This window comes from Saimiri boliviensis, chromosome 10 (genome assembly GCF_048565385.1).
Source record: "Saimiri boliviensis isolate mSaiBol1 chromosome 10, mSaiBol1.pri, whole genome shotgun sequence".
NCBI classification, from domain to species: domain Eukaryota; kingdom Metazoa; phylum Chordata; class Mammalia; order Primates; family Cebidae; genus Saimiri; species Saimiri boliviensis.
Window position 1 is genome coordinate 45,415,461 of NC_133458.1, and position 22,337 is coordinate 45,437,797.

Genomic DNA, 22,337 nt, shown 5'->3' on the forward strand with positions numbered 1-22,337 from the left:
TTTAGCTAATTGTTAGTGAAAATAAGCATGTGATTTTTTTTTCATCCAGATAGATGAATCATATTACCTAAATTTTAGCTGTTGAACTTCTTGGTGGGGTTTAAAACCTCTAACATAGTGGAAAGACTAGACTGAGTGAATCTATGTGAAGAAAGTATGAATTCTTTGACCGGTGAGATACCACATAGTAAATTAACACTTCTAATAAATGGTTCCTTGTGGACCTTTAGAAGCAAAATTATTTTGAGCATACACTCTGTTTTCTTCCATTTTGTCAACTGGTTTGACCTCATTTTCTTATAATACTCATCCAAACTGGCCACATAACATTTAAAATTTTGTTTTTTTCCAAAAGATCGACTTTTTCTGCAATAATCTTCACTAATTGCTTGGCATAGAATTCTTACTAAGGTGTTTACATATGTACTATTTGTTATACATTTGTCAGCTCACTCAAAACTGCAAATAATGAAAACAATTATATTTTGTCCACTACATCTATGAAATATCTTATTTTTTCTTCTCTCAAATCTGTATCTCAAATTATGACAATTTCACAACCATTTGAAAAATTATTGTGTTTATTGGATTATACACAGGTGGGGCTCTGCACGTTATTCTACAAATCAGTGGTTAAGTTAATGATGCACTGGTTTAAATTTAGCAAAATGAAGCATTACAAGCTCAGCTAAAAAATGATTCTTGTTTTAACCAGTATCTTCACACAGCTGTTTAAATACCATATTGTACTTTTTTTCCCTTTCCTTATTTAAGATGGCACATGGTAGTTGTGTAATCTTTGCTTATTTTAAGTTGGTGTAAAAGAATGGTTCTCAGCAAATTGAAGGCAATTTGCAAAACTGAAGGATATTCTTATGAATTCAGGCCAAGTTAAATTATTATTGAAGAATACGTCTTTTTTTTCCCCAAAATTTCTCCTGAGATTTTTTTTTCCATTACACTGTTATATTTGAATGTTTGTGACAAAGGTACTTTTTTTCACTTGTTATATGTATTTTTTTTTCTTTTGTATGATGATCCCATTAAAGTAAGATTGGCCAGAAAGAGTCAGATGTTTTTAAATTATGGTAGTTCACTGTCTGTACTATCAATTGTATAATATTTTTCAGCCTAGAAACTTTTTGTTCTCTCTCTATAGAAATAAAGGCAAGGAGGGGAGCATCACACACTGCGTTCTGTAGTGGGAGAACTAGGGGAGGGACAGCGAGGGGTAGGGAGTTGGGGAGGGATAACATGTGAAGAAATGCCAGATATAGGTGATGGGGAGGAAGGCAGCAAACCACATTGCCATTTATGTACCTATGCAACAATCCTGAATGTTCTTCACGTGTATCCCAAAGCCTAAAATGCAATAAAATATTAAAAATAAATAAATAAATAAAGGCTGACTCAAAGCATACAACACTGAGATGGCAAATTTAAATAAGGTTTTATAACTGCTTGTTTGTTCACTCCTGCCCCATCTCCACTGCCTACATCATCAGTCTCCAGATTCCTACATCAACAATAAGACCCAGAGTTTCCTTTTTTTTGTATTTGTATCAAATGTACCAAATAAAACTTTACCTTTTTTATTATTTGTTTGCCTTTATATATTTATTTAGCTTTTATATTTTCATGAAAGGTATGTAATATTTATTGATATTAATAGTAATATTTTGTCACAATACATTTGTGAGGTAGGACACTGCCAGTGTAGACACTGTATTTACTTTTTTAGCATGGTACTCTTTTCTCTATATTGGTTGATTTAAGCAAATAATCTTGTAGTCCAGAAGTGCAACTGACTTTGGAAAGATAAGGAATAGATATGTACAAGCATAGTTGTAATTTAAGAGACTGAGTTGAGCTATATTCCTGTAATTGTTCTACTTTGTGAAAAAAACCTCAAAATATATCTCTCTTTCTTTAAATTTGTAGAGTTACTTAAAAGTGTTTAATTATATTCTGTATTTGTATTCAAATTCTCTTAATATCAGGCCTGATTTTGGTTGAGTTTTACTGTTTTATATTTATAGAACTTGTTTTTATTGTTACTGAGCTATTATGTCAATAAAAATTGTATTGCTATGGCCATTTCTAAGGAAGTTAGAAACACAATTGGAACATATAGGAAACAGGTCTCAGTAAGGAAAAAAAATCATCAAAGAATAAAAACAAACTGTGTAAATTATGAATATGGTAAAACTCACGGGGAACATAGTAACTTGAAAATAGTTTCTTGATTTAATAAATATTATTTATATAAATATATAATTTTTTTATGATGGTATATCATTTTCATACAAAGTCTTTGTGTGTGTGTGTGTGTGTGTGAGTGAGACTGAGTCTTACTCTGTTGCTCAGACTGGAGTGCAGTGGCGCGATCTTGGCTCACTGCAACCTCCACCTTCCACGTACAAGCGATTCTCCTGTCTCTGCCTCCCGAGTAGCTGGGATTACAGGCACCCACTACCACACTCGGCTAATTTTTGTACTTTTAGTAGAGATGAGGTTTCACCAAGTTGGCCAGGATGGTCTCAATCTCCTGACCTTGTGATCTACCCATTTCGGCCTCCCAAATTGCTAGGATTACAGGCGTGAGCCACAGTGCCCAGCCTATGAAGTTTATATGTTGTATATAGCATATATAACTTTGAGAAATATCACTCTGGAACTTTCTATATTATTATGTAATGTGAGGTAGATAATTATAGTTGTTGCCTAGTTATATTTTATTATAGAATATGATACACATAAGCATGTTTAGTACAAAGATCAGGACTAAAATGCCTAAGTGAAATTAGAAGGAATGGAACCAAAAATCAAAACTTAGTGACTTGACAGTATTGGTAAATACTTTTAAGAATAACATTCATGTACATTGACCAAATATTAATCACTCTTAATTTATTTCAAGTGCCATTTAGAGCAAATACATAAGAAAATTAGTTTTTAAATTGTGGAGTATATCAATAAAATACATTTAGGATTGAAAATAAGGTACTAAGTTTTCTAACACAGTTTAAGATTGTGTAATAGATATGCTTATTTTCTTTTTTGAGATTCCCATCTTATTTCTTTAGAAAATAGACAGAAATGATAAACTGAGGACTAAATTTAGAAAACAGAAATAAAGATATATATATATATAGAGAGAGAGAGAATATAATTAGAATATATGTAGAATATAATTAACCAGTTCTTTAAAAATCAGAGAAATTATTTTAACAATGGAAGATAAATTCCAAAGCATAAATTAAAAATATATATAATGCTACTATGTACTGACAATCAATGTAGTCTTCTTCCCGCCTCCCCCATTTGCTGTGGGTAGTAGACTCTTAGTTTTGTTTTTAGTTGTTTTCTTTTTCTTGACTCAGCCCAAGCAATAAAGATTGCTTACACCACATTGCTTTATTCAGAGAGCTCATCATTACAGTTTCCCAGTCAGTAACCCTTTTCTGGTTTAAAACTACACACACACATACACACACACACACACACACACACACACACACACACACAGACAGACAGTCCAGTGTTAATCAGTGTGATCTCATATATAAAAATAAAAGGACTTTAAATATTTCTGAAAATTTAATGATATGGATACCATATAAAAACAGATTTATGCTAGAAGTTTTTAAATAGACATAATTTTTTAGAGAAGTTTTAGTTTCACAGAGAAATTAAACAGAACATACAGAGATTTCCCATGTACCTACCGCCCGTTCCTGTACATTCAGAGACTTCCCCGTTTATCAGTATCCCCCACCAAACTGGTACATTTGTTACAGTTGATGAATTGACATTGACATATCATCACTCAACGTCCAGATTTTACCTTAGCATTCACTGTTGATGTTGTACATTCTGTGGCTTTGGACATGTTTATAATAACATGTATCCAGTGCTAGAGTATATGGAGTACTTTCACTGCTCTAAAAAACTTTTGTGAATGTATAAATATTTTTTGATGATTAAAATTACAGATATGTACTTTGGAAAATTTAGATATGTACAGTAGAATGAATAGGGAAGGAAAAGATGATCATTGCACACATTTTGATGTAAATTTTATTTAAACAAAAATATCAAAATGATCCCAGCAAATTTGGGCCATCTTTTACATTTCATGATATTTACAGATTTAATATAAAAATTTGTGATAGTTTCTAGAAGGTATCAACCATCCATTCTCTTTTCCTATTCTTGCTTCTACCACTTTTCCTCAGAAGCTGGTTTACCTAATTATTTTTTGTATAAAGCAGTGCATATAGAGAACAAGAGAATAGAGACCTCATCCAGGTTAGTGATATTCTCATAGGAAAGCTGTTGGTTCTAAGACCTGGTGCTAGGATATGGTTCTTACTTCATGGGACCTGAACATTGATTCTTCATTATTTTGAAGTTTATTACCTTTTCTGGGATAGACTCATCAAACAAATTCATAAATATATGTTATCTGGTATTACTGATATGTAAATCAGAGTGCTAATTTATTAATTTGCCATTACAGTTTAGTACTTAGGGAAATGGATTTCTTTGTAAAACCCTGACGCCAGCTGCTCCCACTGAGCTTTACGCCACTGCTATTCTGGGTTGCTACCAAAATGCCAATCCTTTTCTAATAATTTTGTCTTCTTTCCAGCTCTGCTTGTTCTCCCCTCAGATTCTTTTTTCCTACTACGCTTCCCACTCTTAACCCTTGCAGGCCTCTGAAGACCCCATTTCATAGCAAATCAAAAGAAAACAACCTCCCCCATCAAAAAAAAAAAAAAAGACAGTTTTTTTCCTTTATTTGTATACTTGTCAAAGAGTTTTCTTATTTCACTTCCTTTCATCAACTAAAATCTAAAATCTGAAATCTGGAGCCACTTTTTCCAACAAAGAGCCCTCTCATTTAGGTAGATTATATTTTCAAATTCTTAATTTCTGAGACTTTGCTTTGATCAGTGTCATGTAGATCTTTTTTTTTTTTTTTTAGTGTGTTGGTTTGTTGTTGTTTCTTTTTGTTTTTTGAGGAAAATAGGAAAGGTAAGGTTTAAACTTTCTTAAATTTCTCTTCTAATTATACTTTTTAGAGAAACGTGGGTCATCTTGATTTTGGACATTGATGTTCAGATGGTTTAATTTCCTCTTTACAGGGTACACCACACACACACACACACACACACACACACACACACAATATGTGTATGTATATATACATCTATACATTGTGTATGTGTTATATATACATGCACTATACACATATATATACACACATACCTATGTATATATACGTACACATTGGCTCACAATATGCGACAAATGGCTGAACATTAATTTTTACTCTTCTCGATTCATTCTCAGGGTGCTAATTTCATTTTCATTTGGGTCATGATATTTGCTATTGTCCTGTCTCTCCACCTTATCACCATTAGTATGTTTTTGCTGAGAGATAGGAAAAACCTGTCTCTATGGATTCTGTGGCACTTACTTCCTGTAAAAGCTTTAACTGCACATTTTATTTGGACGTTGATTTCTCATCTGATGATAGAAACGGCAAGGTTAGCATTTCAGAACTTCTCTTCTATTAACAATATCTTCATCCTCTCATTAGTTTAATTAATGATAATAATTCAGACAAGCTTTGACCATTAAATTCTTTTAGGCAGCAGTGTTTCCTAAAGGCCAATATTTGTTATGAATAATTAGTTTCTTCAATTCATTTTAGTGTATGAAATTAACAGTATATGGGAATTCATTTTCTTTCTGATGAAATAAACTTTCCACTAACGTGTGAGATTAACTTTTGTGTTTTTTTCTTTTTCTATACAACTGATGGTTAGAGTATTCAATAGCGTATTTTATTCTGTTCAGAGTAAAGTTCTTTTGGGAGATTTGTGGTTCCTTCAACTCTGTTCCTTCCATCGCACCCTTTTTCTTTTATTGCACAGGAAATGATGAGGTCTTGCCAAAAAGCATTTATGAAGTCCCTGAAGAACCCTAGTAAAGGTACTGAGATTGATTTTTTTGTTTCCTTTTTAAAAAATTCACTGAGAAATGTGTGAAACCCATATCTTTGGGAAGCTTAATATTCAAAAACTGTCAACTCAGTTTTGAAAAATTGCCTTGTTTTTGCCATTATTATTTTTGACAAATGGATCAGGTGCAGTTTCAAAGAACAGGAGAATAAACCTTAAGTTATTTCTTCACAATTATGAAAGGAGTCTCACAAAGTAAAATAAAAGATGCCCTAACTTTGCATAGTCATGATCATAGAAATCAAATTCCAAAGCACTTATAGAGGTAAGTAAAACCATTGCAGAAATAAATAATCAAGATTGATTGCTTCCAAACTTTGAGTATATGTACATAACCAAAAAATTTGCTTTTTGAGATTGAACTTTTAGATTTATTCATCCAGAGATTGATTGTTCTGATGTCTATGTGATATTCACTTTGAAGAAAGAGTAAGAACATATTCATACTTTATAAATTACTAATATTTACTAGTTGATATAATGATGAAATGATCTGTAAATAATACATCCTGATTTAACTTTTCAGATTTCTGTAGTTCCCTTAGAGAAAAAAATATCAAAACACTTTGAGGGTACTTAGAGAAGAACAAGTCAATCTAAGGGGGAAAATGTATACTTAGAAATGCATTTGGGTTTTTAAATATTTGAGTCCTGGATATCTTTGCAGTTTCAGAATTCCAAATGATATTTGTATGAGGTCATCTTTTACTTCATAAAAGTTTAAGGATGGGGCCAAAGAAAGCAGTATAATGTGCTATCTTGGTGCCAGTAGGATACAATGATTGTGAGAAGAAAATTTAGTGACTTTAATATTGGAGGTTCAGGTCACTGGACTCTAGTATGAAGTCAGGGATGTTCTAGCAGCAGAAATTATCTCACAAATGAGTCATATTAAGAAAATTATCTTTAAGATGTATTCTATGTTTTGTCCTTTACTTATATGGCAGTATTTTTCCTTGAGACCAAAACTAGAAGTTACCAAAGATATTGGTAACTGTCATAATCTCCATAAGAGAAGCCAAAGAGAAAAGCAAATTATTTAATTCACTACTTTTCCTGTGAGATGACTAATGCTTTGTTAGTAGATGTGTAACATTGATTTGGTTATTTAACCTCTCTCTGCCTCAATTTTTTAAAATTTATACAATGGGAACTGTAATAGCACCTCCTAGGATTACCATGAATACAGAATGAGTGCGCGCGCGCGCGCACACACACACACACACACACACACACAGTTATTGAAAGAGAGAGAGAGAGCGCTCTTAGACAAGTGCTATGTATAGGTATATTTTTGTTATTGCTGTACTTATTATTCATGCCACGCTTTATAAATAGGGATGTCAAGCACTATTCTGTGTGCTGGTAATACAACGAGGAACAAGGCAGGCAAGGATCCTGTTTATATGAAACTTATATTTTGGTTCAGGAGATCAGGGAGTGAATTCAACAGGTAAATAAATGGTAAAAATTTCAGGTAGTGCTAACTGCTATGTAGTGGGTTTAACTTTGGTGTTTGTATAGCTTTGATAGCCAAGGAAATATTTTTGAAGGAGGTAACATTTTAGTTGAGAACTGATGACAGAAAACTAACTTTGTAGGAATCTGGGGCAGGAACATTCCAGTGAAGTTTCTCAGGTGTGCTCAGAGAACAGAAGGACTGGTGATGCTAATGGTTATGAACCTGGGCCTGTGCAGTGTGAGATGTGACCTGAGAGGCTGGTGGATCCGATCTGGTTGTAGAGCTCTGTGAGCCTGGATAAGGAGTTAGGATATTGTTCTAATTGTGGCAGGGAACTCTTGAGGTGTTTTGTTTGTTTTTTTATTAGCATGAAACTAACATGGTGTGATTTACATTTTAAAAACCATTTTGATTAAGACCTACTGTATAGGTATAGTACTTAAGACAATGTGGTACTGGTGGAGGGACAGACACATAGATCAGTGGCATAGAATATGAATCACAGACATAGCCTACACAGGTATGGCCAACTTAATTTTTGACAAAGGTGCCAAAGCAGTTCAATGGAGGAAGGTTAGAAATTTCAGCAAATGATGCTGGAGAAATTGGACATTCACAGATAAAATAATGAACCTTTACCTAAACCTCATAGCTTCTACAAAAACCAGGTCAAAGTGGATCATCGACTTAAATGCAGAATATGAAAGCATAAAACTTAAAAAAAAAAAATAGGGCCAGGCGTGGTGGCTCAGGCCTGTAATACCAGCACTTTGGGAGGCCAAGGTGGGTGGATCACGAGGTCAGAAGATGGAGAGCATACTGGCCAACCTGGTGAAACCCTGTCTTTACTAAAAATACAAAAATTAGCTGGATGTGGTGGCATGTGCCTGTAATCTCAGCTACTTGGGAGGCTGAGGCAGGAGAATCGATTGAACCGGGGAGTTGAAGGTTGCAGTAAGCCAAGATTACACCACTGCACTCCAGCCAGGTGACAGAAAGAGACTCAGTCTCAAAAAAAAAAAAAAAAAATAGATTAAATTCCTTAGGATCTAGGGCTAAGCAAAGAGTTCTTAGACTTGACACCAAAAGCATGATCCATAGAAGGAAAGATTGATAAATTGGGCCTCATTTGTTCTGCAAAAGATTCTTGTTAAGAGAATGGAAAGACAAAAGCTGTGGCCTTGGAGAAAATATTTGCAAATCTTATCTTCTACCACACACACACAAAAGCCCTGGTATCTAGTATATATAAATAACTCACAAAACTTAACTGCAGAAAATAAACAATTCAATTAGAAAATGAACAAAAGAGAAGAAGAAACTTTTTACCAAAGAAGATATACAGGTGACAAGTTAGCACACTGAAAACATGTGCATCATTAGCCATTGGAGAGATGTAAATTAAAATCACAATAAGTTATTACTACACACCTGTCAGAATGACTAAAATAAGAAAGTAACAACACCAAGTGCTGGTAAGGATGTGAAGAAACTGGGTCACGGATAATATTGCCAATAAGATATACAGAATGGTACAGCCACTCTGGAAAACAGTGTGGCAGTTTCTTATGAATCTAAACATACAATTACCATGTGACCCAGCAATTATACTCTTGTATATGTATCTGAGAGAGATGAAGACTTACGTTCAAACAAAAACCTCTGCGTGAATGTTCGTAGCAATGTTATTGGTGGGCCCAAACTGGCAACGTCCCAGATGTTCTTCAACTGTCAATTGTTAAATAAATTGTACACATACATACCTAGAATCCTATTCAGCAACGAAGAGGTATGATACATGAAATAATCTGGCTGAATCTCTAGGGAATTTTTCTGCGTCAAAGAAAACTGATCCTCAAAGTTCACAAAATGAATGATTACATTTATGTAAGATTCTTGGAATGGCAAAATTATGAAATGGTTGTCAGGAGTCAGGACTTGGGGTTGGGGGTGGAAGGAGGTGGTTGTGTCTATGAGGCATCCTTGTGGTGATGGAATTGTTTTGTATTTTGACTGTGTTAATGTTACTATTCTGGTTGTGATTTTGTATTATATTTTTCCAAGATGTCACTACTGGGAGAATGTGGCTAGAGGGCACGTGGGGAATCTCCGTATTATTTCTTACAACTGCATGTGAGTCTACAATTATCTCAAAATAAAAAAAAATAAAGAAAAATCCTTTACTTATTATTTTGGCTGATTGGTAGAGAACATATGGCTTCCAGCCCTAGTAATTTTGATTTAACTGGTGAGGTTTGTGTCTTGTACTTTTAGAAAGATCTTCAGGCTGGTCTTCTGTGTAAACAGAATTGAGGACGTCAGCAAAGCTGTGAACAAATCTCTGCACTTTTAAGTACAGGATATTATCCAGGAGTGTTTTAGGTTGTGTGTAATACTTGTTACAGGCTTTTCACTCTGCAAGTCTCTGACCTGATCCCAGAGGACCAGTATCATTTTCTCAACTGAGAACCTCTTAACTGAGAATGTCAGAGATATTTATATGTCTATAGACATCCTAATATTTTTTCCATCAAAGTAAGTTTTACTCTAATTCCACCCCACTTCCCTAGGGTCTGTCCAGCTTTTATTTCAGATGCCTGTTGAAATAATTACTTTCCTTACTTGTAGGTAATTTTGTCAGCAAGGGTGCAGCCACTGTTTGTTTGTGCTTGCAGATTGCTATTAGTCATTTTGTTCTCCTTTATTGTTTAAAATGAGCCTTGACTGGGCAGTAAATTCTATGTGTGAATAGACCACATGCAAGTATCTTTGCATGGTAGCTGCAGAATCCTGCCTATTAAAAAAAACACAACAAATTTACACATGAGATTCCTCTTTTGTGTGATGTTGCTTATGATCAGGAACTACAGTAAACTAGTACCTCATGAATAAGCTTAATATTTTATTTTTCAAAAGATCCACTTTATGTCATTTTTAAGTAGCTAATCACACATTTCTTTTTTTTTTTTTTCCTGCTTCAGCTATACCTTTAAAGAATTATTTGGGAAAACCCAACAAATAATATTTTTGTATTTGCTCCTGAAAATGCCAAACTCTTTTGTGATTTTTCTAATGGGTCCTGAATTCTGTGTTGCATTTTGAAGACTATTTTATTTGATGAGCTCACCAGAACACCTAGCATGTAGTAGGCATTCAGTGATGGTTATTGAATGAGATTAACAGCTATTTAATGATTACTGCTGGGTAGCACCACTGTCTGGTAGTCTGGCCAGTTCTATGTTCATGTAGTTTTAATTTTGTGGTACATTATTTATGCATAATGACAGCTAACCAAGACTTGTATCATAATATTTCATTTATGAACATGATAGAAACTCTTTCTCAGTGTATTTGGTAATTGTCTGTGTGTGTGTTTAACTGTACCCTGACCTGGTTCCTTCTGTCTTTTTGTCTCTTTCTCTCTTTCTTCAGTCTCAGTGACACTGTACACCAGTTATTTATGGTTCTGGTAATTCAAGACAATTAGTGAAGTATGTAGGCTGGTTCTTAAATAAATTTGGTCCTGATAATTTTGCCTCTTAATTACTTTCTCTCCTTTATGACCTCAAGTGCATAGAATTTGTTTACTTACAGCAGATATTCATTATCGATCACTATTAACCCCTTTATTTTAGTTTATTACTTTTCTTTCATCATGCCTGCCTTCTTCTTCCTTCACTGAATATGTTTGTAAAGTATTTAATATATATCCCTACAATTTGCGCTCCATCAGCTTATTTGGATATATGTATATCCTTGAAAAAAGATGGCTTGCTTTTTTTTGTTTTGTTTTGTTTTGTTGTTTGTTTTTTGAGACAGAGTCTTTCTGTTGCCAGGCTGGAGTGCAGTGGTGCGATCTTTGCTCACTGCAGCCTCTGCCTCCTGGGTTCAAGCAATTCTCTTGCCTCAGCCTCCCACGTAGCTGGGACTACAGGTGCGTGCCACCACACCCAGCTACTTTTTGTATTTTTTACTAGAGATGGGGTTTCACCATGTTGGCCAAGATGGTCTTGATCTCTTGACCCAGTGATCTGCCTGCCTTGGCCTCCCAAAGTATTGGTATTACAGGCGTTAGCCACCATGCCCGGCAAAAGATGGCTTTAAAAAAAAAATTATTTGTTTTGAGATGGAGTCTTGCTCTGTCACCCAGGCTGCTAGAGTGCAGTGGCACAATGTCGGCTCACTGCAACCTCTGCCTCCCTGGTTCAAGCGATTCTCCTGCCTCAGCCTCCCAAGAAGCTGAAACTACAGGCACCTGTCACCACGCCTGGCTAATTTTTTTTTTCTTTCTATTTTTAGTAGAGACTGGGTTTCACATTGTTGGCCAGGCTGGTCTCGAACTCCTGACCTTAGGTAATCTACCCACCTCAGCCTCCCACACTGCTGGGATTACAGGTGTGAGCCACCGCACCTGCCCTGCTGTTTTGTTTAACTGTATATTTTAAAGAAATATTTACATAGCATTTTCACATCCCCAGACACTGTTTTAAACTTTTAGCAACATTAGTTTATTGAATCCTCACAACAACCCTCTGAGGCAAGTACTCCTATCCCTCTTGGCACAGAAAGATTAAGTAATTTGCCCAAGGGCACGTAACTCATAAGTATGGAGCCAGGATTTCAACTGAGGCTGTCTGGTTCTAGAGTCCACACCTCCCTGACCAGTATAATAAGCTTCCTCTCCATTAATGCTGAAGTATTGTGCTATAAATCCTGCTTGGTTCTTTCTTCCTTTTCTATATTGCCATATGTACATCAAATTCATAATCTTTAATTGCTACTTGATATTCTGTTGTAAACATGTACCACATTTTCAACTTTATTAAGTTATAATATATAATGTCATTTTAACTGTATAGTTTAGTGAGTTTTGACAAATACATTTTTGTAACCAACATCACAGTCAATAAATAGAACATTTCCTTCACCCCAAGATATGAAGGGGTACCCTGATACCCTTTCCCAGTAAATCCTGCCTCTGGCTGCATGAAATCACTGATCTTTCTGTCACAGTGGATTCGTTTTTCCTAAACTAGTTTTGTATAAATAGATTTACACAGTATATACTTTTTGAGTCTGGTTTATTTGGTTCAGCTTGTTTTTGAGACTCATTTATGCTGTTGTTTGAATGACTAGTTCATTTCTTTCTGTTTATATGTAATTTTTCCTTTGGGAATATAGCACAGTTTGTTTACCTGTTCACCTGTTTGTGGATAGTTTGGTTGTTTCCAGTTTTTGACTGGTACGATTAAAGCTGGTATATACATTTATGCACAAGTCATTGTGTTGTCATGTTTTGCTTTCTCTTGGGTAAATATATAGGAATGGAATTCCTGGGTCTTACAATAAGTATGTGACAACTTTATTTTTAAAACTGCCAAAATGTTTTACAAAGTGATTATATGACACTGTCATCAGCATCAAATAGAGTTTGAGTTGTTCGTATTTTTGGCAACACTTGTAATATTGTCAGTCTTTTATTTTTAAGCTGTTTATTGTGAAATAGAGTCATAGTTGCAGAAATAATGCTGAGAGGTCCTATGTTTCTTTCATCCAGTTTTCCCCAGTGATAATATCTTGTGTAATTTTACAACTGTATCAAAATTAGGGAAGTGATGTTGGTACGATCCACAGATCTTATTCAGATTTCACTAGTTTTATTTCTGTTCATTTCAGTGTGTATGTATATATAGTCCTATGAAATTTGTCACTTTTGTAGGTTCATGCAAACACCACCATAATCAAGATGCAGAACTTTCTCATTATCCCAGAGATTCCTCATGCCAGCTGTTTATATTCTTACTCATTCCTTTTGGCTCCTTTTCCCCCATTTCTTCTCCACTTTCGTGAGACTTTTGCAACCACAAATCTGTTCTTCTTCTCTATAATTTTGCCATTTAGAGAATATTATATAAATGAAATCATATAGACTATGACCTTTTGAAGTTGGCTTTTTCATTCAGTGCAATGCCTTTGATGCCCATCTAAGGTGTTGTGTTACATGTATTGATGGTTGTGGTTTTTTCCATTTCATTGCTGAGTAGTATGGCTATAGCACAGTTTGTTTAACCATTCAGCTAGTAAAAGATGTTTGGATTGTTTTTAACATTTGATTTTTACTAAAAAGTCTGTTATGAATATCTATGGGCATGTTTTTTTTTGTGGAGAGATCCCATTTCTCTGAGATAAATGTTTCGTACTGTGAGTGCTAAGTGTATATGAAGTGTATGTTAAGTTTTGTTTTCTATTTTTTTAAAGAAAATGTCAAACTATTCTCCAGAGTGGCTGTACCATTTTATATTCCTGCCAGCAAATGTATGATCTATATAAGTTTTTCATATCCTTACCAGCGTTTGAGATTACCATTTTTAAAAAGCTGTTCTAACAGTTGTGTAAAAATATCTCATTTTAGTTTTGATTTAGATTTCCTAATTCTCTAATAATGTTGAACATATTTGTGTGTGCTTATTTGTTATTTTATAACTTCTCTGGTGAAATGTCTATGTCTAGTTTTATCAGTTTTTAATTTTAGTCTTTTAAATTTCATGTATTGGTATTTCACTGTGATTTCAGTTTTTGCTTTTCAGATGAATTAGGATGTGAGCATCTTCTGAAATGCTTATTGATCATCTTCTTTTGTGAAGTATCCGTTGAGATTTTTTGGCCCTTTTTAATGATGGTTTATTGGTCTTATAAAGTTATGAGTTTTTTACATCTTGATATTAGTCCTTTGTCAGATATGCATATTGCATGTATTTTCTCCTATTGTATAGATGGCCTTTTCACTTTTGAATGATGTATTTGTAAGAGTAGAAGCTTTTCATTTTTATGAATTTCAATGTAGCAGTTTGTTTCTTTCATTGTTAGTGTTTTTTTAAACATTATTTCTAATAAATCCTTTCCTACACAGAGTTCATAAAAATTTTCTTCTATGTGTTCTAAAAGTTTATAGTTGTATGTTTTATATTTGGGTGTAAAATCCATTTAGAGTTAATTTTTGTTCATATGCTGCATTTTTATTATCCAACCTCCTAGTAATTGTTAGTTTGGTTTTATACCATAAATAACACTGACAAAATATCATTATATATAGCTCTATGTGAATATGTGGAAAAGTATCTCTAGGTGGTAACTGATATATGTATAAATTTTACTTGTGTATATAAAATGCTATCCACAGTGGTGGTCCTCATTTATACTCCTGCCAGCATGGCAGGAGAATTTTGTTGGCTGTTTTGACTTCCTATGAATAATTGCATAGTAAGATTTTTTTTCCTCTTTTTCTCTGCTTCCAAACTCATATTTCATATGTATTATTTGCTGCATGCTTTTATGTGACAGTCTTGTGACTCTTTTCCAGTTTACTTATTCTAATCTTTCGTGGAAGGGGAATCCTATACTCTTAACCTGTTCAACTGTGTCTAAACTATGAGTTTATAGTCTATGTATCAAGGCCTTAGGGCCATACTAGAATTTCAGTACCTAAGCCTTGTCATATGCGTTTTGCCAACTTACCACTTTTTTTTTCCTTTTTGGTTCTTATCTGTGCTCCTTGTTTATCATGATACCGTGTTGGTGACCTCAGGTAGTATATTAATACATAAAATTGAGTGCCAAATTGTGTGAAGATGGTTTTCTAATATGGTTATGAATACTGTGTAATTTTAGGTGAATATGTATATAAGAGATCGTGAAATGAGTAATAACTTTAGTACCTTGTTACAGATCACACCTTGAAAGTACCCTGCCAAATAAAGGACAGAACCATCATGTTACAAATACGCTGTAAAATGTAGTATGAAACTTCACATGTTATCAGAAAACCTTGTGTTGAACAGATGTTTCAAGTCCTAAGGGCTGCAGTATAAGCCAGTTAAATTTACATAATGATTTCATAGGCTAAAACATTAGTTATCTTCTCACTTATTGAAAAGTCCATTTGTTGCTACATAACACTTAGCTGGGGTAAGAAATACCCTTACTAATCTTCACTGTGAAATACTGACTGAGAAAATTACATGTGAAAAAAAAAATTCTTTTTTTAGTTTTTGCTAAGTCCTTTGAAAATTAGTATTAGTTATGGATTATATTTATAGAAACTGCCACTTGCATTAAATGGTGCTTGCATCTGGTGAGCATTATTTCACAGTATCAGCAATTTAGTTTGAGTCTGTTCTTGCCAGTTTTAGTATCAACACTGGAAAACACTAGGAAATCATTGTGAACCATTGACAAGGTCCTAATCGTTTCTTTGCTGTGGTTGCTCAAAATGTATAATCTTTTCTTCTTGTTTCTCTGATAGATTTGTGTTTAAATTATGTAAACATCTAAAACACGGAAAAGAAGTAGAGTGTAAAAATGCTTGTCATCACTGGTCATTAGAGAAATGCAAATCAAAACCACATTGAGGTATCATCTGACACCAGTTAGAATGGTGATCATTAAAAAATCTGGAGACAACAGATGATGGAGAGGATGTGGAGAAATAGGAATACTTTTACACTGTTGGTGGGAGTGTAAATTAGTTCAACCATTGTGGAAGACGGTGTGGTGATTCCTCAAAGACCTAGAAATAGAAATTCCATTTGACCCAGCAATTCTATTACCAGGTATATACCCAAAGAATTATAAATTGCTCTATTGTAAAGACACATGCACACGTATGTTCATTGTGGTACTGTTTACGATAGCAAAGACCTGGAACCAACCCAAATGTCCATCATCGATAGACTGGATAAAGAAAATGTGGCACATATACACCATGGAATACTACAAAGCCACAAAAAATGATGAGTTCGTGTCTTTCATAGGGACATGGATGAATCTAGAAACCATCATTCTCAGCAAACTGACACAAGAACAGAAAACCAAACACCATATGTTATCACTCATAGGTGGGTGTTGAACAATTAGAACAGGTGGACATAGGGAGGGGAGCATCACACACTGTGGTCAGTAGGGGGTGGCTAGGGGAGGGACAGTGTGGGTGGGGAGGGCAGGGAGGGATAATGAGGGGAGAAATAACAGATATAGGTGATGGGGGGATGAAGATAGCAAACCACCTTGCCATGTGTGTACCTATGCAACAATCCTGCATGATCTGCACATGTACCCCAGAACCTAAAGTACAATAAAAAAAATAAAGAAATAAAAGATACAAGGGTTTTTACATGTAGCTTTATCTGTAAATTAAAACTACTTTGTTTTTTCAAAAAAACTATTGAACAAACACTTTTCTCACCATGCTTACTTGGTAAATTTTGGTTCATTTCTAGAACTATATACTGCTCATTCTGGTTTTTCTTGGGACAGTTTAGGTTTATGTCCATCTTCCAGGTGTAATTACGGAGAACAATCTGTCTAACTCAAAATACGCCTTATAATACATCTCTCAAATCAGTATGCTTTTGTTGGCCCTTGGCTCTTGTTCTGATATTGCCACCAACTACCCTTGTGACTATGGGTAGAGAAAATCACCCCAACTTTAAGTTTCTTCATCTGTAAATAAATAATAAGGCTAAATGATCTCTCAATATTCTTGAATGCTTTAAAAGCATAGGGACATGGATGAATCTAGAAACCATCATTCTCAGCAAACTGACACAAGAACAGAAAACCAAACACCATATGTTAGCACTCATAGGTGGGTGTTGAACAATTAGAACAGGTGGACATAGGGAGGGAAGCATCACACACTGTGGTCAGTAGGGGGTAGCTAGGGGAGGGTCAAATAAATGCTGGTGATGATCTACTAACTTGATTGCATGATCACAATAGGGTTGGGCTGAAATCTATATCTTGACTTAGGTATTCCTGAGTACCAGTCTTAGTTTGTTACCCTGAACAGTTATTTACCTTCTCTAAGCTTCAATTTCCCCATTTACTTGTGGTAAAGTATTGCGAGGATTAAATGAGATAAGCTATATAAAGTGCTTAGCAGAGCGCCTGGTGTATGGAAGAAATTGCATGTTAGCTGTCCTCTTATTTATTCACGTTATAAATGTGATTTCCCTCTGCTAAGATTACATTACATATAATCTAATACATGGAAATTTTTTTTACCACATTGTTAAAAATATTTTAAAACTACAGCTAATCTTATATCCTTGTCAATCAGCAATTTTGAAGCATATCCATAGGTGCTTTGTCAAACAGTAGTTTTGTTTTTATAGTAGTTTTGTGAAGAAGATAACTCATTTGTTTGCTAGCTGAGTTGACTCCCCACCAAGAGGTCAAATGTCAGGAAAGTCATTAAATAAAATACATTATTAATTTTCTGCCCTGTTTTACATAGGATTTTCATCTTGTTTTTCATTTCAAATAATAAGTAGCTTTGTAATTTTGAAACATACATGCCTTTTAAAAATGTTAGAATCAAAAATTGCACTCACAAAAAGTGAAAAGGATTAATATTTTGATTATCCCTAAAGGAATAAACAATTATATTCTTTTCTAAAATAAAGTGCTAAATTTATACCTGATTAGTCTTTTGGTCTAATGCTCAATCAGGGGTTTGGCTTCTAAGTTTATTTGCTCATACCTGGTTATCATTTTCTGAGTTTCCCTGCACTTCTTAGGTATACACTATTGCTTATAGCTCATGTCCTTGCGGCTGCTCTGCCTGAAAAGGAGGATGGTGAGGTAGATGCTAAGATTGTCTTTTGACTTATTATTTTGACCAGCCTTTTGTCCTTCACATTGAGTTTCATTCTATAGAGGAATAAGTTCTCTTGGCCTTTACCATTGTGCTGTGAAAGTAGTTCAAAGTAGTTATAATGGTTGTTCCATAAAGAAGATAAAATAATGAATATATATAGTATTATGCAGAGCACATATCACGCTGCCGTATTCTTTCCATTATTAACTCAATTCATTTTTCATGATAACCCTGGAGAGCGGGCATTATTATTCTCCAAAAAGTGTTCAATATTTGCCACAGTTCTGAAACTAGTAAATGGCAAAGTTGAAATTTAAACCCACCTGGCTCACTCTGGGAAGTTTGTGGGAGTAGATTCTGAATAATTCTCTCTAGATCACAGTCTTTAGCCTGGCGCTTTTCATTTTCATTAGTGACACATCATCTGTCAATTTCTGAACTGGGCTAGGATGCCAGTACTCTGGAAAACAAAAAGTGGATTACAATAAAAAAAAAAAAAAACGCAAGTTGGAAGAACTAGTAAATGTAAACTGAGTACATTTATATCTACTGAGTAGGGTTTTGTAGAAACGTGTGCAGACTAATTCACAGAGGGAGGAAAAACAAACTGTACAAATGTAAGAGGATAACATTAAGAGGCTGCCAGGCAATTCCTTTTTTCTCCTGAAGCCTTGGTCATGATTTTATTATGTAGAATTTGAAGAGAATCCAGAGGAATCCAACAGAAATTATTAAAAGGTTTGAGAAATCTGCTATGTGATGAAAGTCTAAAGGATTAGGTTTATTTAGCCTAGAGAAGTGAAGTCTGAATAGGGACTTAATTACAGTCTTCAAGTTCAGTGAAATCATAGACGCAGAGGCCATGAGTGGTTCTCAGGAGAATTGTCTTTTGACAGGCATTCTTGAATATGGTTGTTTTCTTGTTTTTCACTGTGTGTGAAAGGATATTATATGAGTGATGATGAGCAGCTATTCTTTCTTCACTGCAGGGGGACAGGCAAGAAAGAGCTTAAATCACCACAGTAGTGATTTAGGTAGAACTTCAAATATGCTTGCAGAGATTTCCTGTGGTAAAGCCCTTTTTGTTTTAGTTTTATTTTCAGTGGACAGATAATAATTGTATATATTTATGGATACAATATGATGTTTTGATACATGTTTACAATGTGGAATGATTAAATCTGTTAATGAACAAATCCATCCCCTAATATATTTGTCATTTTTTGTGGTGAAAACATTTAAAATCTATTCTTTTAGCAATTTTGAAAAATGCAATGCATTGTTATTTCTTACAGTCACCATCTCCAACTGATGACTAAGGCTTATTCCCTCTAACAGAAATTGTGTACCCTTTAATCAACATTTTTCTCATCCTTTTCCCCATCCATCCCCTTCCCCTGACCCCTGATAACCATTATTATATTTTGTGTGTAGACTGCCAGGTTTTGGTGGAATGGATTTTGAACTGAAGGAAAAAAAAAAGATACATTACTGTTTATTCCTGTTTAAAGGTAAACATTTTTTTTAAGGCTCTTTCTCTGTAAGCTCTGTAAAAGTATCAGCACACCTGTCAAAAGTAAGACTGGATGATAGGCATTTTAAAGTTGCAATCAGGAGCCCCATTCAGTTTGGTAGAAGTCCTTAGGGACTCTCTCAGATGTTTGTGGGCCATCATCGCCTAGGAGGACCCTGCCCTTTGAAAAAGACATTTAGGTGATGAGAGCTGCTGCTGCAACCACTGGTCGTCTGCTAAGGTTCTTGGTGTCTCTTGTTGGACTTTTTTTTGTCCCCACAAAGATCTTTTCTGATTGAATCACTCCAAATTGTAAGACTGTCTGTGTCTTTCTATTACCTCTTTTTATCTTGAAATGATATCCATTTCTTTAGCGCTTGGCCTCATTTGGATTTTAAGGCAGGGAGTGGTTTCTAATTAAAGTCACATAGTAAGGCATGAAATGCCCATAAAGAACTTCTATAGGAGCTTTCTTCCCACAGATATTTACAGAAATCCTACTAAGTGTCAGGCATTATTCTAGGTCCAGTGGTATAAAGCAAACAAAAATCTCTGCTGCCTTGGAGCTTGCATTCTAGTTTGTAGGTGGATAGAAAATTGTATATATATATGTGTGTGTTTGTGTATATATATAGTGAGAGAGAAAGACAGAGGATTAAATAGTGATAAGGGCAATCAGAAAACATGAAGCACAAAAGGGATTTATACAGGGTCAAAAGTTCAGTTTGCAATAGATTTGTCAGAAAGGCCTCACATATCTATGTATCACAGTTATTTCTGAGTTGCCTATTCTGGGCTTCTGCATCTCTTCTCCCTTCCTTGCCAGAAATAAGAAAGGGCAGCTTAGTATACACTACTTCTGCAAGGTTGCTGACCTCAGACACAAGTAGGGCCTGTGGGATTTAAATCATTTATTTTATTTTTTAAAAAGAAATCAATCATGCTTTAATATACACAGATTATATTTTAAAATTACCTCTGAAAGTATTTAAAACATTTCAACAAGTATACAGATATGACCAGAATTTACTAAGTATGTAAACAGTCTATTTACCTTCTCCTTCTATATTTAGAATATGTCTCCTAATTTTTTCTTATTCTACACATTATGTGTTGCACAGTGAGGGAGTTTTGCAAAGATAGTAGGCAGTGGAGTATGAAAGGATTCAACAGCCCCACTCCCAGAAAACTCACTTAATGCACATGATCCCTAATGGTGGATCAATAGCATGACCTTTGTATTTGAAGAGAAATTCTTAGAAAACAAAATTAAGAATGATGTGGACTTACTGCTGTGAGCATGGGAAGCAATTGAACTATATCCTTGTTTTCTTTGTGCAGTGGCAGACTGGGAAGAAGATACTAAGAGATAATATGTGGATTTGAAATTTGCAATAAGACTGTGAGTGATTTCAACAGAGTGAGATTCAATTCAAGGCTTTGCTTTTGTGGTGGGGGATATTAAGAGAGTTAATTTCACTAATAAGTTTTATGAATTTTATGTTCATTAATCAAATTCCAATTCAAATGGTCTTTAAATTTATATAAAACCTGGAGCTGTGTCAACCTCAAAATTTCCATGAGCTCACAGAAGGCTTAAGACACAACAACCAAGTATAAGAACAGTAGGTATACTGAGGCTGGAGAATCCCTTGAGCCCAGGAGGTGGAGTGGAGATTGCTCCACTGCACTACAGCCTGGGTGACAGAGCTAGATTCAATCTCAAAAAAAAAAAAAAAAAAAAAAAAAGAAACAAGAATAATAAGTATAAAGTTTCTTTCTGGAATTATGAAGTAGCTTGAATCTCTTTCCTAAAATTTTCAGAATTGGTCTTTTGATTTATGTATCCCTTTGAAGCTATGGAAAGAAATAACTTGAGATATTTGCTCATTATAATTTTAGCTCCAGGTTCAGTTCATCATGATTACCATTACTTTACAAATTAAGCACTAAATCCAACCCTAGCATTTAAGATTATTCAGAGTTTGCCACCAACTTGTCTTTCTAGGCTTTCTTTTATTAACAAATAACCTAAATGCACTCAAACAGGAATTTCTGTCATAGAATATGTTTTCCCTTTGACCACATCTTTATTCCTACTTATGGCTGCATATCTACAACTGAATGTGATCCTTGCTGTCTTTGAAACTCTCACAGCACATTGTTTAACACATATCTTAGTGCCTTGGAAACAACAGTGAGAACCACAACAAGCCAAAAAAATATGTAAGAAATCACCAGAGAATCTTCTTTTGACTCTTAGAAATGTAATGTGGACAATTTTTGATGTTTACCTATTTAAGGCATTTGATTATTGAGCTTATGGAAACCCAGAATCTCTTTAATTGGAATTCGGACAGGTTACATTTTCCCAGATATATTGGAGCAAGATTAAATGCTACAAACTTTATAGACCCCAGTATTTCTTTCCACTGGTCTGTCCATCACACAGGAGTGAATCCAGGGAATTTCTGTCTGTGAAACGCTTGAGGGCCATTTCAAAGACTGTCTGATTGGCTCTACATTTCTAGTTCTCTGTAACTAGACTTACTACTTATACATTTTTTTTTTTTTTTTTTTACAGAATAATCATTGATGCCCTCTATCTCTGGACTCAAATCAGAACACATGGCAGTTTTTAAGTTCATAATGACTTTGAACAAAACTAGCAAG

The 22,337-nt window shown here is 34.6% G+C and overlaps 1 protein-coding gene and 1 long non-coding RNA gene across 9 annotated transcripts in view; both read left to right on the top strand.

Moving 5' to 3' along the window:
- Positions 1–22,337, top strand: part of IMMP2L (inner mitochondrial membrane peptidase subunit 2) — a 923,127-nt gene that overhangs the window by 257,129 nt on the left and 643,661 nt on the right. Inside the window, exon 4 of one of the 8 annotated variants that reach the window (XM_074379221.1) lies at positions 5,946–16,447. The exons of the other annotated variants lie outside the window; for them this stretch is intronic. Coding sequence (XP_074235322.1) covers positions 5,946–5,952 — 7 coding nt within the window. The 3' untranslated portion in view covers positions 5,953–16,447. Of the gene's footprint in view, positions 1–5,945; positions 16,448–22,337 lie in introns of those variants that run through there. 8 annotated transcript variants of the gene reach the window in all.
- On the top strand, positions 16,510–22,242 carry LOC141580066 (uncharacterized). The gene is made up of 2 exons (XR_012512058.1): positions 16,510–19,662; positions 21,006–22,242. It is a non-coding gene; the product is annotated as an uncharacterized LOC141580066 (long non-coding RNA).